This window comes from Rhea americana, unplaced genomic scaffold (assembly GCF_003343005.1).
Source record: "Rhea americana isolate MKP2758 unplaced genomic scaffold, rheAme1 scaffold_798, whole genome shotgun sequence".
Classification (NCBI taxonomy): Eukaryota; Metazoa; Chordata; class Aves; order Rheiformes; family Rheidae; genus Rhea; species Rhea americana.
Genome location: NW_028186976.1, coordinates 1 through 12,677, shown reverse-complemented (window position 1 = coordinate 12,677; position 12,677 = coordinate 1). Strand labels below are relative to the sequence as shown.

Genomic DNA, 12,677 nt, shown 5'->3' with positions numbered 1-12,677 from the left:
GTGCAAAGGCCTTCCCCACGCAGCGCGTGCCCCACGCTCTCCCCATGCACTGTGCAAAGGCCTGCCTCGGTGAGGAGCGTCCGTTGCAGGTCAGGTACCGGTGCTACAGCATGGCCTAGGCAAACCAGGGCTGCCTCAGAGTGATTGATGCCGCCTGTACACACCTAGACACAGCCCCAGGCTGGGCACACGCGTGTGCACAGGGAGTCCGCCTGCAGCTCCATCCCCAACAGCCCCGTTGCTCCCTGGGGCAGCATAAAGCAGCTTGGCTGGGTCCTGCTAGGGTTTCTACCTCCACGGGAGGAAGAATCGGGTCTGCAGGAGATCTGGGCTGCCCAGGATCTCTGGGGAAGCTCCTGCTCAGTCTCCTTTAAGAGCAGAGGGACCAGGCCTGGGGCTGGGAGCCCCGAGGAGCCTGCCAAGCTGGAGAGCGGCTGAGGGCAGCCCCYGGGGCTGCGCTCTGGGGCTGGTTTGCTCTGTGCTGGGGTCCCTGGGCGGGCTCAGGGGCTGGGACAGCCCTGTGGGATAGAGCCCTGCCCTGGGGCGTTGCAGCATGGCCCTGGGGGCCGGGGCTGTCCTGGAGAGGGCAGGCTGGCCCTGCAGCTCCCGCTGGGCTTGGGCTGCCCGCCCTAACCTCTCGCTCGCTGCAGAAAAGCATCCGGCCCCAAGTGGTGACGACCTTCGAGCTCCCGGGCTGTTACGACATGTGGACCGTGATCTCACCCCAGAAAAAGGAGGAGGTCAGTGTCCAGCTTCTCTCCCCGCAGCCTCCCCGTACCACCTCTCCCTTCTGCCTGCGGAGCCGCGCTGCGCTGGGTGCCAGGGGCAGCGCTGTGGGATCGCGTGCCCTCCCCAGCCCTGCCGTGCCAGGAGGTGACCCCCGCTCCGCCGGGCCCCACGAGCCTCCCGCCTGGCCCTGGCGCGGTGCTGCTCACAGGCGCTTGTCTGACTCTTTTTCCAGCCAGAGGAAAACGCCTCGGGGGAAAATGCAGAAAAGGAGCCTGCGCCCCCCGAGCCCGAGGACGACAGCAAGAGGCACGGGTTCCTGATCCTCAGCCGGGAGGACTCCACCATGGTGAGGCCCTGTGCTGGCCGGGCTGGAGGGCACGGGCCAGGCAGGCCCAGGAGCACAGCACTGGCCAGCATCGTTCTTCAGGGAGCCCCGTTGCTCGCAGGGCCTGCCGCTCTCCTCCTGCTTGCCAGGGGAAGCAGAGGGACCCAGCAGGCGTCGGGCTGCTGGAGAGGCAGTGTTTGCACTGGAGACAGCAGCGAAGGGCCTGGCAGCGCGATTCTGTGCTGGCTGAGACCATTCTGGGCTGTTTTCGGTGTCCCCTGGGCAGGATTTCTTCGCTTCCAGCTCTGTGCCAGTGAGGCGCTACCAGCTGGCGCCCCAGCCCCAGAGCCTGCCTGGCGGCGGTGGGGCCAGGCCKGGCCATGCCTCGGCCCCAGCCCTGGGTGAGGTCCGACGCTGTGCCCCGCTTCGCACCCCTCAGATCCTGCAGACCGGTCAGGAGATCATGGAGCTGGACACGAGCGGCTTTGCCACGCAAGGACCCACGGTGTTCGCGGGCAACATCGGAGAGAACCGGTACATTGTCCAGGTGTCGCCCCTGGGCATCCGGCTGCTGGAAGGAGGTGGGTGCCAGTGGGGTGCGGAGAKCTCCCTGGCGCTGGGTGAGCCCTGTGCTCTGCGCGGGCGCCCGGGTCGTGGCTGCCGTTCAGCCCCCGACGGTCCCTCTCCCTGGGCCTGTCTCAGTGAACCAGCTGCATTTCATCCCCGTGGACCTGGGCTCCCCGATCGTGCACTGCGCCGTGGCGGATCCCTACGTGGTGATCATGAGCGCCGAGGGCCAGGTGACCATGTTCGTGCTGAAGAGCGACACGTACGGGGGCAGGACGCACCGGCTCACCCTCCAGAAACCGCAGCTGCACCACGTGAGTGCGGACAGCCGTGAGCGCGGCTCCCTCCCACTGCGGGCCCGTCTCGGGGCGGGGGTCCCGGTGTCGCTCGGGGGCAGGACTTCCCCGACCTGCAGCGTTGCTGACTGGGCGCCGGGGCCGGGCACGGCTGGTGCCCGCCTGCCCTGCGGCTGCGCGCTGCCCGTGGGTCTCTCCTTCCCAGCAATCGAAGGTGATCGCGCTGTGCGTGTACCGCGACGTCAGCGGGATGTTCACCACGGAGAGCCGGGCGGCCAGCACCCGGGACGAGCTGTCCCTCCGGAGCCACTCGGAGGCGGAGACCGTCATCCAGGACATCAGGTGGGTGGCGGCGGCGGCGGATGCGTGGGGCCGTGCGCGGCGGGGAGGTGTGCGTGGGCCTCTCCCCATGGGCATGCCGGTGCCTTTCCTTGGCTCCTGGCAGCCAGCTCCACGTCGGCATCACGCCTCCGAGCCCCAGCAGCAGCCCTGGCCCCGTCCTGGGGGCTGGAAAGCTGCAGGGAGGAGGGCAAGTGCCTGACGAGCACGGCCAGGCCTGTCTGCCCGAGGTGTAACCCCATCCCCTGCCCACAGCGACACGGTGGACGACGAAGAGGAGATGTTGTACGGAGACTCCGGGGCTCTCTTCAGCCCTGCCAAGGAGGAGCCGCGCCGCAGCAGCCTCCCCTCGGCGGACAGAGATCCCCACCAGTACAAAGTGGAGCCCACGCACTGGTGTGTGCTGGTGCGGGAGAACGGTGCTATGGAGGTGAGAGGAGCCCTGGCGCAGCTCTCGGTCTGTCTTGCGGCCTCAGCAGGGCTCAGAGGGGAGATGTGGGGCTGGGAAGGGCAGGGGGCCCCTGTGCGTGTTCTGGTCTACGGAGGGGACCGGGGCTGGAGGGAGCTCTCCCGCTGTGAACCAGGCAGCTGCACTGGCGCTGGTGCGGAGGAGCGTCCCGTCCCGAGAGCGTCCGCGCTGCCGTTCTCCAAATCCCCCCTGCCCTCCTGCCTCCCTTCGGAGGTCGGGGAGCCAGACCCACATGTAGTGGCCGAGCTGTGGCCGCACCGCGAGCGCCGGCCGCGCGTGGCGGCGTTTCCTGCCTTGCCCTCCATTCTTTTGCAATAACTCCAGTACCCATCAGGTTTCCTGCCCTTTGCTGATGACTTTTGAGTGGTAATACCTAATTTAGCTCATTATGTCCCTAGCAGCAGGCTTGTTTCTCTTACGGCTCTGCCCCATTTGTTTCTGTCCTAAAAAATTTGGGATTGTCACCAAATTGGTACCTTACTTTCCTGATGTCCTGGGCTGCTGAGTGACACAGGTCCCAGCACAAGCCTTTTGGGACCAGTCCTGCACTGTATCCTCTCCCTCCATATCCAGTGACTCACCTGCAGGCAGGTCCTAAACCTTCTCCATCGTTGCCTTAGACACGAGATCTTGTCCCGATCTCCAGGGCCTGCCCAGACCGTGCTGCTCTGCTCCGCGTGCTGAAGCACTCGGGGAGCCTCAGGAGGGCCCAGACAGCCCAAGAAGGGCTGGGTTGTCACGTCCCCGCTGTTGTATCACCCACTGCCTGGGAGGTTTTGGTCTGGTTGCCCTCAAGACACCCTCGCTCTGCCTTTGTCACGTTTCCCGCTGGCCTGCTGTGTGTGCTAAACGTGAGGGAGGTGCAGAGACTAAAAGCTTCTGGGTGCTGGGAGCCTCCGGGGGTGTCCTGGGCTCTGCCCTGCAGGAGCAGCCCTCAGTTTAGAGCGTAGCAGATGAGTTGAGACACGGGAGTGGCTTGATGTACGAGCGTCCCAGAGAGGACATCGATAGCTGCCAAGAGCCATCACCGTGCAGCAGCACCGCCTGCCTGCGGTGCCTCCCCGCGGTCCCTCCGGAGGCGGCTGGGACCGACCCATCCCGCTGCCACCCCGGCGGCGTTCCCGGCTCATCGCCTCCCTCTGCCCTGCAGATCTACCAGCTGCCGGACTGGCGCCTGGTGTTCCTGGTGAAGAACTTCCCCATGGGGCAGCGGGTGCTGGTCGACAGCTCCTTCGGGCAGCCCGCCGCCCAGGGCGACGCCAAGAAGGAGGAGGTGACGCGGCAGGGAGAGTTGCCGCTGGTGAAGGAGGTGCTGCTGGTGGCCCTGGGCAACCGCCAGACGCGGCCCTACCTGCTGGTGAGAGGGGCCAGGAGTGAGCCTCGTGGGGCTGGGCTCGTGGGGCTGGGCTCGTGGGGGGCCGCATGCAGGCTGGGAGCCCACAGCCAAGCTCCCCTTCTCCTGCAGGTTCACGTGGATCAGGAGCTGCTCATCTACGAGGCGTTCAGCCACGACTCTCAGCTGGGCCAGAGCAATCTCAAAGTTCGGTTTAAGAAGGTGAGAGACATTCGGGCTCTGCCCGCGCGTGCCCCGGCGGCGGCGTAGCCCTGGGTTGGCACTGCGCTTGCCGAAAAACCGGGTCCCCAGCTGTCGGCGAAGCGGGGCAGCAGCCTGCAGCGCCGCCGGGGCGGGAGCTGGCTGCCTGGGTCCCCGCGGGCCGCTGCGCTCAGCCCTGCGCCTGCCCTCGCAGGTGCCCCACAACATCAACTTTCGGGAGAGGAAGCTGAAGCAGTCCAAGAAGAAGTCGGAGAGCACGGGGAGCGAGGAGACGGGGGGCTCCCGGGGCCGGGTCGCCCGCTTCCGCTACTTTGAGGACATCTACGGCTACTCGGGGGTGAGTGCGTGGCCGTGGGGGGGCAGGCTGGGCCCTGAGAGGGCAGAGGGGCTCTCCCCCCTGCCCAGCTCCCTCCTCATCCTCCAGACCAGCCCGGGGCTGAGGTGCCCCCACCCCAGGGAGGCGGCTCTGCCTGGTAGCACCCGCTCCGTGGCAGAGGCCTGTGAGCCGAGAGGGAAAGGACGAGTCCCTGGCACCCTGGTCCGGAGGAGTTGGGTGCCCCCCTGCTGAGGGTGCCCCCGCTCCCCCTGTAACTGGGCGCTGCCCCTTCCATCCAGGTGTTCATCTGCGGGCCGTCCCCGCACTGGCTGCTGGTGACGGCCCGGGGGGCCCTGCGTCTGCACCCCATGACGATCGACGGGACGGTGGAGTCCTTCGCTCCCTTCCACAACATCAACTGCCCCAAGGGGTTTCTCTATTTCAACCGGCAGGTGGGTCTGGGGGCACCGACACGGGCAGCAGCCGTCACCCCGGGACGCCAGTCCCTGCGTGCAGCTCCGTGCGCCGCTCGCACGCAGGAGAGCGTGGGGCAGAGGGGTCCCTGGGAGGGCTCTGCCCTGCGGGGCGGCTGCGCTGACCCACGCTCGGCTCGCAGGGGGAGCTGCGGATCAGCGTCCTGCCCGCCTACCTGTCCTACGACGCTCCGTGGCCCGTGCGGAAGATCCCGCTGCGCTGCACCACCCACTACGTGGCCTACCACGTGGAGTCCAAGGTGCCGGGGTGCCGCGGGGACGCCCGGCCCGGCCCAGCGCCGCCGCCGGAGCGGCCCAGCCTGCCTGGCGGGGGCTGCTGGGGCTGCAGCTGCCCTCTCAGCCCGAACCCCCCCGCTTCCTCCGTGCTGACTCCGGTGTGTGTGGCAGGTCTACGCCGTGGCCACCAGCGTCATCAACTCGTGCACGCGCATCCCCCGCATGACGGGGGAGGAGAAGGAGTTCGAGAGCATCGAGCGGGGTAAGCGCAGCCTCTCTCCCCGGCATCCCGGTGGGGCGCGAGAGCCGGGCGATGCCCGCGGGGTGGGCTCTGGGCTGCTCCTGGTGGTCCTGGGCTCACCCGTCCGAGGCCCTGCGGCCAGCCCTGGGGAACGGCCCGCTCTGCAGCGAGGAGATCCCGGGTGCTTCATCCCCGTGGCAGCGAGGGCCGCCACGGCCGAGGGGCTCCCGCGGCTGGGCTCTGCGGGAGGTGCCCTGCGCGTGGCACGGCACCGGGTCGCGGAGCCGCTGCCGGGAGGGCGCAGCGGGGCAGGCTGAGCGGAGCCGTGTTGTCTCTCTCCAGACGAGCGCTACATCCACCCACAGCAGGAAGCCTTCTCCATCCAGCTGATCTCGCCGGTGAGCTGGGAGACCATCCCCAACACCAGGTGGGCACTGCACCGGCGGCGGGGACGCCGCCGGGCGTGGGGACCGGGGCTGGGAGCGCCCCACAGCCTGGTGCAGGGAGGAGCGAGGGCCGCGGGGCTGGGCCGGGGGCTCTCCCCAAGGCCTGGGGCAGGCCTGGGGCTGGGTCTTGCCTCCAGCAGGTCCCTGGCGGGGGGCTTCCCTGTGCCTGAGCCGACCTCGCCCCTCGGGCCTTGCAGGATCGACCTGGAGGAATGGGAGCACGTCACCTGCATGAAGACGGTGTCCCTGAAGAGCGAGGAGACCGTGTCGGGGCTGAAGGGCTACATCGCCATCGGGACCTGCCTCATGCAGGGTGAGGAGGTGACCTGCCGTGGCCGGGTGAGTTGGAGGCTCAGCCCGCCCGCAGCCCCCGCCCCGCTCTCCCAGTGGCCCCGGTGCGCAGCCCCCCGCCTGCACCGCGGCCGCCGGCGGGGTGACGGGGCTGGGTGGCCCCGAGGATGTCGTGGGGCCGCTCGTGCTCACGGCCCGCCTGGGCCGGCTCTGCTTCCAGATCCTCATCATGGACATCATTGAGGTGGTGCCGGAGCCGGGGCAGCCGCTCACCAAGAACAAGTTCAAGGTGCTGTACGAGAAGGAGCAGAAGGGCCCCGTGACCGCGCTCTGCCACTGCAACGGGTACCTTGTCTCGGCCATCGGCCAGAAGGTGAGGGGCCAGAGGCGCCGGGGAGCAGCCACCTCGCTGGCACGGGGAGCCCTGTGGGGCACGATGGTCCCCGGGGCCCCAGGCTGGGGAAACGGCACCCTTGGCCGGGCTGGCTCGGAGGGTTTGCCACGGAGGATGTCCCAGTGATTACCAGGGCCTCCGCTGCAGCAGTCACAGCCTGGGTGGCCCCAGCGTTGGGGGGACAGAGCAGGAGATGAGCTTGACCTGCGCCAGGGTGTGATCCTGCTAGGTCTCCGTTAGCGGGAGCCTCAGCAGCACAACTCTGCTCGAATCCTCCCCCAGTCCCACCACGCATGGTGGGTGACGCGCCGCCTGTCCCTTCCCTGCTGCAGATCTTCCTGTGGAGCCTGAAGGACAACGACCTCACAGGCATGGCCTTCATCGACACCCAGCTCTACATCCACCAGATGATCAGCGTCAAGAACTTCATCCTGGCCGCCGACGTCATGAAGAGCATCTCACTGCTGCGCTACCAGGAGGAGAGCAAGACGCTGTCGCTCGTCAGCCGGGTAGGGCAGGGGCTGCGCAAGGCGCGGGGACGTCTGCCGGCAGCCCTGGGCGACGGGGGCCACCCGCAGGGGGGCGGCTCCCCGCCGTCCCTGGGGACCAGGGCGCCGTGCGGGTCCACGGGATGTGGCCGCGTGGGAGGAGAGCAGGGCTCAGCACCGGGCGGCTCCTGCGAACCTGCGTATCTCGCTCCAGGACGCGAAGCCCTTGGAGGTCTACAGCGTGGACTTCATGGTGGACAGCAACCAGCTGGGCTTCCTAGGTGCGTCCCACTGCCGGGCCCCGTGTCCTGGCGAGGCCGTGTGAAGGTCCCTGCGTGGCTCCAGGCACCGTGGGAGGCGGCGGGTGACCTGGGCAGCGCTAATCTCTGTGTTCCCGCAGTGTCGGACCGGGACCGCAACCTCCTGGTGTACATGTACCTGCCCGAAGGTAAGGCCCGGGGGCGGGCGCGTGTCCCCCGCCGGCGCCGCGGGCCGGGCTCTGACGGAGCYGCCGCCTCACAGCCAAGGAGAGCTTCGGCGGGATGCGGCTCCTGCGCAGAGCCGACTTCCACGTGGGCGCTCACGTCAACACCTTCTGGAGGACGCCGTGCCGCGGCACCGCTGACGGCCCCACCAAGAAATCCATCGTGTGGGAGAACAAGCACATCACCTGGTTCGGTGAGGGGGGCACTAGGGGGGCCAGAGCCGCTGCGGGCGCCCCACGGGGCCGCTCTCCCGCGCCGCCGTGGGGGCAGAGGGGCCGGGGAGGTCTGTTTGGGGGGGGGATCTCCCGCAGGAAGGGGCCGGGGGCAGGCAATCCGCGCGTCGGATGACTGAGCACCCCCGGCCGAGCTGCCTCTCCTCCCGCAGCCACGCTGGACGGCGGCATCGGGCTCCTGTTGCCCATGCAGGAGAAGACGTACCGGCGGCTGCTGATGCTGCAGAACGCCCTCACCACCATGCTGCCCCACCACGCCGGGCTCAATCCGCGCGCCTTCAGGTACCGCCCGCGGGGCCGCGCTGCGCCCGGGCCCCCGGCCGCTCGGCGGAGCCCCGCAGGCACCGGCCTCTCGTCTGCCCCGCGCAGGATGCTGCACATGGATCGGCGGATCCTGCAGAACGCCGTGCGCAACATCCTGGACGGGGAGCTGCTGAACCGCTACCTCTACCTGAGCACCATGGAGCGCRGCGAGCTGGCCAAGAAGATCGGCACCACCCCCGACATCGTGAGTGCGGACGTGGGGCCGGACCCCCGCACGGCCTCCCCCCCCTCCCCGGGGCCTCGGGAGCAAGGCTCTGTGCCCCATGTACACGGGTGCCGGGACTCCCGGCCCTGGTGCGTGGGTGCCAGCTTGCCCTGCCCTACAAGCCGTGCCCCACGTATGCGTCCTGGGGCTCCGTGCCCCTGCGTGCTGCGCCTTGCATGTGCCCGCGAGCAGAGCTCCCTGCCCCTACATGCTCTTCCCTGCACACGTGCCAGGGCGCTGTGCCCCACACACGCGCGTGCCCCACCGCTTCGGGGCTGGCTGCCTGCTGCGGGGTTGCAGCGGGACGCAGCCCGCCCAGTGCAGCCTCCACGACCTGCCACGTGTCCCCGGCGGTGGCAGCTGCAGCCCCTGGAGCCCCCGGGCTGCTCCGCTCCTCGCGGCACCCAGCGGCCTCCCGGGGCTCCGCGCTCCCGTCCGACGCCTTTTTCCCTTTGCAGATCCTCGAGGACCTCCTGGAGATCGACCGAGTCACAGCCCATTTCTGAGGGCGCTGCAGCCCCCCCTCCCCGCCACGAACTCTTTTGTACTCGCCCCACAGCCCCGCGTCGCCCCACGGCTCCCAACGGACTGGAAGTTTGTAAAGAAACGGCAAAAGCTGCCCCAGCCGCTGTGGTCTGTGTTCCTGCCGGGCCGGAGCACGTCGCTCCTCGCCCGTGTGGTCCCGGGCAGGGACGGCGGCGGGGGGCAGCACGGGAACAGCGCAGGCAGCGTGGGTGCACGGCGCCTGCGGGCACCGGGGGTTTATTGGGGGGAACAGTCAGTGCTGGGGCGAGCCCGGGCCCCGGTTCGGCTGCAGCAGCGAGGGCCGGGGCGCTAGGCCTGGAGGTACTCGTAGATCTGCTCGCTCTGGGCCAGCAGGCCCCAGGAGGCGAGGAAGCGGAGGATGGAGGCCGTCAGCTTCATGGAGATGGTCTCCAGCCTGGGGGCAGAGGCGGTGGGGCAGGGCGGCGCGGGCCGTGTTGCCGCTGCCCCGGTTGCCCCCCAGCCCCGTGCCCTTACCTGAGGGCAACCTCAAATTTGAGGCTCTCCCACGCTACCCTGAGCCAGCAGAAGACGCTGCTGCTGCGGATGCCGGAGGACTTCTGCCCGCTGAGGCGGCTGAAGCTCCTGACGGCGCTGCGGGACGGAGGGCGTGGGGCGGCGGGCACGGCCGGGGTGGGGGCCCCGCAGCGCCCGGCCGAGCCCCCCGCCGCCTCTCACCTCTTGGCCATGAGGAAGTAGCGGTCGACGGGGGCGCCCAGGGCCACGTTGATGCTGCGCACGGTGTTGATGTTGCGGAAGACGAGCAGCATGGGCCGGGGCAGGTCCCGCAGCACCCGCATGATGCGCTCGAAGTGGTGCTTGGCCATGTCCTGCATGTAGGCCGTCTCCTCCCGCGTGAGCACGTTGGCCAGCGCCAGCTGCCCCATGTGGATGGGCCGCTGCATGAGGATCTCGCAGAAGAGGAAGTAGTCTGGGGAGCGCAGGGGGGTGAGGACGGGGCGGCCGGGACGGGGCCGCGGCAGGGGACAGCCCCGGCGGCGGCGGCAAGCGCTCGAACGGGGCCGGGGCGCCCTGAGGAGTGCAAGGCAGGAGGATGCAGCTGGAGGTGGCCCAGGAACGCGGCCGCCCCGGGGAGCGCGAGGGCCGGGGGCGGGCGCCCGGCTGGGGGACGGCGGCGGGGGGAGGACGGGGGCCGCGGCGGGCTGGGGCCGCCCCCGAGCCCCGGCGCGGGGCCCGGCTCACCCTTGACGCCCAGCTCGGCCGAGCGCGCCTTCATGGCCGCGTCGTCGCGCAGGATGATGGCTCTCCAGAGCTGGCACAGTGCTGTCCGGTCCCTGGGCCGCGGGCACCTGTCAGCGGTGCCGGGGGCAGCCCCACAGCGTGCGGGGGGGGGGGCGCCCCCGGCCCTGCCCCACACCCCCCACACCCCCCCACTGCCTCACCTTTCGCTGAGGAACTCGTAGAGGCCGTGGTCGAGGAGGACGAGCTGGGCTTTGCCGTCGGGGCCCCTCCGCACCAGCACTGCAACGCCGAGCGGGTCACCCCCGGGGGCGCCGCGGGGACCCCAGCCCCGCTGCGGGGGTCCCGACCCCCCCACCGCTGCCAGCCCCCCCCGCCCCATACCGTTCCCAGGGTGCGGGTCGGCGTGGATGAAGCCCGTGTAGAAGATCTGCTCCGCGAACACGCGGATCAGCTTGTCGGCGGCCTGCGGGAGGGGGCGGCTCAGCCCCGCGCGGCGCCCAGCGGGGGCCCCGGCCCCGGGGGGGCCGCCCCTGCCCCGGCACTCACGTCCTGCACGCCCAGGCCCTGGCTGCGGATGCCCTCCACGTTGGTGATCTTGCAGCCCTCACAGTAATCGGCCGTCAGCACCCGCTGCGGGGGGAGGGGGGGACGGGACGGGACACGTGCGGGGGTCAGGCCCGGCCCCCCCCAGCGCTGGGGGGCTCAGCGCCCGCCGCTCCCAGCCCCCTTGGTCCCTGCTGCGCCCGTCGTCCTTGTCACCCCGGTCCCCGCTGCGCCCCTCATCTCTCGCCCCTGCCACCCTTCGGCGCCCGCCGCCCAGTCCCCAGCCCCTGCTCCCCGCTGTCCCCGCCGCCCCGCCGAGGTCCCCGCGGGCTCCGCCGCCTCCGAGCTCCCCGGCCCCACGGCCGCCCCCGGCCCCACCTTGCTGCACTTGTCCCAGTGCACGCGGGGCACCACCACGTAGCTGAAGTCGCGGAGGTCGCGAGCGCAGCGCTCCGCGTTGCGGCCCTCGTTCTCGAAGTCCAGCTCCTGGGCCAGGGTGCCCTTCAGGTCCTGGGGGGCACAGGGACGGGGCGGGGGGTCCCAGCGCAGCCCTGGCGTGGCCGTGGGGTCCCCCCCCCCGCCGAGGGCGGCCGGCGGGTACCTCGAGCACCCAGCTGAAGCCGAAGGTGGGGTGCATGAACTCGACGATGCGCAGCAGGATCTCCAGCGTGCGGATGTCGCCGTCGAAGCGGTCCCGCAGGTCGATGTACTGCACCTGGGGCGGGGGGCAGAGCGCGTCGGCCGCTGCCGCGGGGCGGGGGACGGGACCCCCCCAACCTCGCTCGCCTCCGGCGTGCCGTCCTGCAGGGTGGCCCGGTGCACCTGGGCCAGGCTGGCCGCGGCCACCGGCTCGTAGTCGAACTCCTGGAAGAGCCCCGCCGCCGTGGTCTGGAAATCCTCCAGGAAGAGCTCATCCACCTGCGGGCACGGCGACGGGGCAGGGGGCGGCCTGGGCACGCGGGGCCCCACGGCAGAGCGGCCAGGGCCCCGCTGCGGGCTGGGGACCGTGGTGTCCCCACACTCAGGGCGGCGGCGTCTCCATGACCAGGGCCACGGCGTCCCCCTGCCCAAGGTGGCACCGTCCCTGTGTCGAGGGCCGTGGTGTTCCCATGCCCAGGACGGCAGCGTCCCCGTACCTGGGACCACGGCGTCCCCATACCCAGGACGGTGGCGGCCCCACGCCGAGAATCCCCACAGCCAGGGTAACGGTGGCCCCACGTCCAGGGCGGTGGTGGTGTCCCTGCGCCCAGGGCCGAATTGTCCCCGCACCCAGGGAGGTGGCGTCCCTGTGCCTGGGGCCATGGTGTCCCTACACCCGGAGCGCGGTGCCCCTGGGCCCACAGCCGAATTGTCCCCACACCCAGGGTGGTGGCGTCCCCACGCCTGGTGCCGTGGCGTCCCTGTGCCGGCGGTGGAGACGTCCCCACGCCCAGAGCCGCGGTGGCCCCCTGCCCGCAGCAGAGGTGGCCCCGCGCCCCGTGTGGCGGCGTCCCCAAGCCCGCGGGGTCCCCGCGCCGCCGCGGCACTCACCTCCCGGTAGCCCCGCTGCAGGGCCCGGTCCTCCAGCACGCGGAGGGTGGAGATGTACTCGGGGGGCAGGAGGTGGTTGAAGGAGCACAGCCCCTGGCCCAGCTTGATGTAGAGCCCCCCGTTGCGGATGGCGCCGCGCACCAGGCGGTTGGCGGCGCGCTGGTGGCAGCACGACATCCCCGCCTTGAACGCTGGGCTGTTCTGGGGCGCCGGCACGGGGAGCGGGGCGGGGGGGGGACGGGGCCGTCAGCGCCCGCTGCCCCACACGCCGGCGGGGCGTGGGGGGCGCGGGGAGCACGGGGACGCGCGTACCTCGTCCACGCCCCGCAGCACCACGTTGGCCGTCCACCAGTAGTCCACGGAGATGTGCACCCCCACGGCCAGCGACCTGCGGGCGCGGGGCGGCTCAGCGGGGCCGGGCAGCCCCCCCGGCCCCCCCCCCCGG

General features: G+C 70.8%; 2 protein-coding genes across 4 annotated transcripts in view; one reads left to right on the top strand and one right to left on the bottom strand.

Moving 5' to 3' along the window:
- CPSF1 (cleavage and polyadenylation specific factor 1) overlaps positions 1-9,033 on the top strand; it is a 16,749-nt gene extending 7,716 nt beyond the window's left edge. For both annotated transcript variants that reach the window (XM_085322671.1, XM_085322670.1), the window contains exons 17-38: positions 651-740; positions 962-1,075; positions 1,494-1,635; positions 1,757-1,935; positions 2,123-2,259; positions 2,512-2,686; positions 3,876-4,082; positions 4,191-4,280; positions 4,474-4,617; positions 4,896-5,048; positions 5,213-5,329; positions 5,478-5,568; positions 5,890-5,974; positions 6,191-6,332; positions 6,505-6,657; positions 7,011-7,187; positions 7,381-7,447; positions 7,567-7,614; positions 7,689-7,844; positions 8,037-8,166; positions 8,254-8,392; positions 8,872-9,033. In XM_085322671.1, coding sequence (XP_085178797.1) covers positions 651-740; positions 962-1,075; positions 1,494-1,635; positions 1,757-1,935; positions 2,123-2,259; positions 2,512-2,686; positions 3,876-4,082; positions 4,191-4,280; positions 4,474-4,617; positions 4,896-5,048; positions 5,213-5,329; positions 5,478-5,568; positions 5,890-5,974; positions 6,191-6,332; positions 6,505-6,657; positions 7,011-7,187; positions 7,381-7,447; positions 7,567-7,614; positions 7,689-7,844; positions 8,037-8,166; positions 8,254-8,392; positions 8,872-8,919 — 2,784 coding nt within the window. In that variant the 3' untranslated portion in view covers positions 8,920-9,033. The remainder of the gene's footprint in view (positions 1-650; positions 741-961; positions 1,076-1,493; positions 1,636-1,756; positions 1,936-2,122; positions 2,260-2,511; positions 2,687-3,875; positions 4,083-4,190; positions 4,281-4,473; positions 4,618-4,895; positions 5,049-5,212; positions 5,330-5,477; positions 5,569-5,889; positions 5,975-6,190; positions 6,333-6,504; positions 6,658-7,010; positions 7,188-7,380; positions 7,448-7,566; positions 7,615-7,688; positions 7,845-8,036; positions 8,167-8,253; positions 8,393-8,871) is intronic.
- A 110-nt stretch (positions 9,034-9,143) lies between these two features.
- Positions 9,144-12,625, bottom strand: ADCK5 (aarF domain containing kinase 5). Of its 2 annotated transcripts, none has more exons than XM_085322673.1 (12): positions 12,545-12,625; positions 12,233-12,433; positions 11,480-11,620; positions 11,304-11,417; positions 11,081-11,212; positions 10,706-10,789; positions 10,541-10,622; positions 10,360-10,438; positions 10,160-10,251; positions 9,635-9,887; positions 9,434-9,550; positions 9,144-9,353 (listed from the first exon to the last, which is right to left on the bottom strand). In XM_085322673.1, the coding sequence occupies exons 2-12, from the start codon at positions 12,407-12,409 to the stop codon at positions 9,248-9,250; spliced, it is 1,377 nt and encodes a 458-aa protein (XP_085178799.1). In that variant the 5' UTR covers positions 12,410-12,433; positions 12,545-12,625; the 3' UTR covers positions 9,144-9,247. The 2 variants fall into 2 exon arrangements, with proteins under 2 accessions (XP_085178799.1, XP_085178800.1); XM_085322674.1 differs by having other exon boundaries at positions 12,233-12,428; positions 12,545-12,600.
- Positions 12,626-12,677: the final 52 nt, after the last annotated feature.

Bases quoted from the DNA above. Each gene is read 5' to 3' on its own strand.
- ADCK5 (XM_085322673.1), bottom strand. From the start codon at position 12,409: ATGTCGTGCTGCCACCAGCGCGCCGCCAACCGCCTGGTGCGCGGCGCC. The intron at 10,439-10,540 runs GTATGGGGCGGG...TCGGCGTTGCAG, and splicing joins CGACCCGCACCCTGGGAACG to TGCTGGTGCGGAGGGGCCCC. The intron at 9,888-10,159 runs GTGAGCCGGGCC...TGCGCTCCCCAG, and splicing joins GGCCGAGCTGGGCGTCAAGG to ACTACTTCCTCTTCTGCGAG.